Raw genomic sequence first — 2,818 nt, 5'->3', positions numbered from 1 at the left:
AGAAAGGCAGGAGCAGGAGCAGGGCAGCAGCAGGAGAAAGGCAGGAGGAGGAGCAGGTCAGAAGCAGGAGCAGGGCAGAAGCAGGAACAGGGCAGAAGCAGGAGCAGGGCAGGCACTGTGGCTGGCTGCAGACATGGGCTGGCTGCTGGCACCAGCCACGTGTCCCCGTATCCCTGTGGAGGTGGAGCAGCACCCACCACAGCGCAGTTGTGACCGCCGGCCGCCCCAGTACAACTGGTGCCTGCGGAACCACAGGGTCCCAGTGACCCAGCTTAACCACAGGGCAGGAGCAGAGCTGGCAGAGGCAGCAGTGGCAGTGACAGTGGCAGCCGTGGCAGTGGCAGTGAAAGTCAGTCCCTGCCCCCAGTGCAGGGGTTCCCACAGCAGGTAGGGACAGTTGGGGCATTGCCACCATTTCTGATGTGGTGGTTCCTGGTGCCCCCCTGTGCCTGGTGGTGGGTCTAGCTCCCTGCTCTGCAAGGGGAAAGGGACAGGAGGATCCCTGCCCAGCCCTCCTGCCAGGCTCCTGCCAGCTTGGCTCGGCTCTGCCTGAGGACGGTGCCGTGTGTCTCTCCCTTGCTGCGTTGGTTGTTTCTTTTGCAGCTGCTAATGACTGACCTGAAGTCTGTTCACACAGTCCCCTCGCGGCCTCCACAGCGCAGAGCCACACAGGATGGGGGGACATTGCACGGCACTTGCATAGCTGGTGACCACAGGTAGGATCCCCGGGGGGGGACACAGGCGGTACCAGCCCCATGCTCTCCCACCCCTAGCAAGCTGGGAGGGCTCTGGGCAGCCAGGAGCCTTCCTCCCCAGGCTCCAGTGGTGTCCAGGGGGTCACACCATCTCCAGGGCCACCTGCATGAGAGAATGCTCACCAGTGGGGAGGGGGTGGTTACCACACTGCCCAGGGTCTCACAGCATCTCTGCTCCCCAGTGCCACCACCCCAGAGGCACAGCCTCAGCTCCTGCCTGGCCAGACCGGCTGTGCCTGGAGAGGAGCCAGGCTTGGGGAGCCGACATCGTCACCTGCACACGATGCCAGAGCCGGGCCGGCCCCAGCAGAGCAGCCTGGTGCTCAGTGCCATGGGCCAGAGCCACGACCCTGGCCACTGCGGGGGACACAGCCGAGGACACGGCGCTGGGGACACCTGAGGACATGGGTCTGCACGTGCTCGCGGTTTTCCTCCAAGGTGCTGGGGTCCCCTTCCCTCCTGCTGCTCCACCCCAGCCATGGGCAGGATGAGACCCATCCGCTTCCCTGAACGCAGTGTAGGGAGAGGGAGAAGGGGAAGGCAACAGGGATGGAGCTGTGCCAGCTCCTCAATGAGACACAATGGCCGGAGCACAAAGGGACCCTGGTTGTCCCCATTGATCCTGCCCATCCCTCTGGCTGTTGGTGAAGTCCTGGTGCTTTCTGCCCTGGAACTGCCTTGTACTGTTGGTGCCCTGTTCCAGCAGGATCCTGTCTCCCCTGCCCTGTGGAGCAGCCTGGAGTGTGTGGAGGGACATGGGCAGTGAATCCTCCTCCCATGACCTCTGTGGGGGTGGCAGTGGCCCAGTAAGTGGTTGGGCTGTGGCCACACCGAGCAGTCACTCCAGCCCCTGTCTCTGCACAGGAGGGAGAGCTCGGAATGAGGTGGGCTGGGGGCTGAGGACAGACACATCTTGTGGCAGGTGTTAGAGCCTTGAAGTCCAAGCTGGAAAAGCATCCTCTTGGGGACCAGCAGGAGTTAGTGCTGCAGGAGGAGGTAACCCAGAGGGACATGGGGCAGAGGATGCCCTGGGTGCCCCACTACAGCCCTGTTTCTCAGGGCACAGTGCTCTTGCTGCCCCTCAGAGCACTGCTTAGCTCCATGGAGAGGCAGCTTCTGACAGGGAAGGGGTAAGCTATGGGCCACTTTTCCTCTGCTCCATGGCATGGTTTTCCCTGCTGAATCTCTTCCTCCCTTCACAGGCAGTGAGAGCTTGGTGGAGACCCAGAGCAGCTCTCGTGGTCTCTGCAGAAGCCCTGCTCTTGCAGAGCTGCCCGTAGCCTTGCCCCAGGCATGGTCAGTGATGCTTTCACCCCTTCCCTTTCTGCTTCCTCCGGCTCCTTTAGTGCCCTGACCTGAGTAACTGCCTTGCACTGCTGGGACTGTCTCCTCCATGCATCCAGTCTCCCACCCTCACCAGTACCAGGAGTGGGAAGCACACCCTGTGTGGGGACACACTGCTCAGGGCATTTGGTGCCTCACTGGCCTGAGTGAGAGGGGCAGATCCTTGCAAAGCATTTAACTCAGAAACAGGTTACATTATGCAGGTTAAGCCCTCCGATAACACCTTCCCAAATCTCAATGTGGTAACAACCCCCCAAAACGCCTCCTGCTCTTGTGAGCCAGAGCCCTGCTGCTCACTGGGCCCGGCTCTGCATGCTGCCGCTGCGCTCCGACATTAACCTACTAACCCGCTGGGACCCTGTACCCTCATCAGGGGCTGGCACTGCCCCTGGCACATGGACTAACCCACTAACTGGCCCCAGTGCATGCCCTACTAACCCACAGCCAGCCCTGCCTCGCACCCACTAACTGTGGCAGCAGTGCTGCCTTTAAAGGGGAACGGAAAAGCTGGGAGAGGAGGTTTGGAAGCGCCAGGTGTCAGTGCCAGGCTGTACAGGCAGGGACGGGCAAGGGCAGCCCCAGCTGTGGGCAGGAGAAGGGATTGGCAGCCCCTGCCCAGCACTGGGCCGCGTCCATCAAGCTCTGCCTATACAGGCAGCCCCAGCCCCAGCTGTGAGCAGGAGGGAGGACTGGCAGCCCCTGCCCATGCAAGCAGCCCC

At 62.1% G+C, this 2,818-nt stretch overlaps 1 protein-coding gene across 4 annotated transcripts in view; it reads left to right on the top strand.

The window, feature by feature from the left end:
• LOC113970577 (translation initiation factor IF-2-like) overlaps nt 1–2,755 on the top strand; it is a 4,816-nt gene extending 2,061 nt beyond the window's left edge. For 2 of the 4 annotated variants that reach the window (XR_003535212.1, XR_003535211.1), the window contains one exon: nt 638–2,755. Coding sequence is in view for 2 of the 4 variants with exons in the window: in XM_027689665.1 (XP_027545466.1) it covers nt 638–716; nt 938–1,265 (407 nt within the window). In the remaining 2 variants the exon portion in view is untranslated. The remainder of the gene's footprint in view (nt 1–637) is intronic. The other 2 variants (XM_027689666.1, XM_027689665.1) reach the window with 2 other exon arrangements.
• The last annotated feature ends 63 nt before the right edge of the window (nt 2,756–2,818 follow it).

This window comes from Neopelma chrysocephalum, unplaced genomic scaffold, assembly GCF_003984885.1.
Source record: "Neopelma chrysocephalum unplaced genomic scaffold, ASM398488v2 Primary Assembly neopelma1_77, whole genome shotgun sequence".
In the NCBI taxonomy this organism is placed as follows: Eukaryota; Metazoa; Chordata; class Aves; order Passeriformes; family Pipridae; genus Neopelma; species Neopelma chrysocephalum.
The sequence above is the reverse complement of the archived record's forward strand: the minus strand, read 5'-3'. Positions and strand labels throughout refer to the sequence as shown.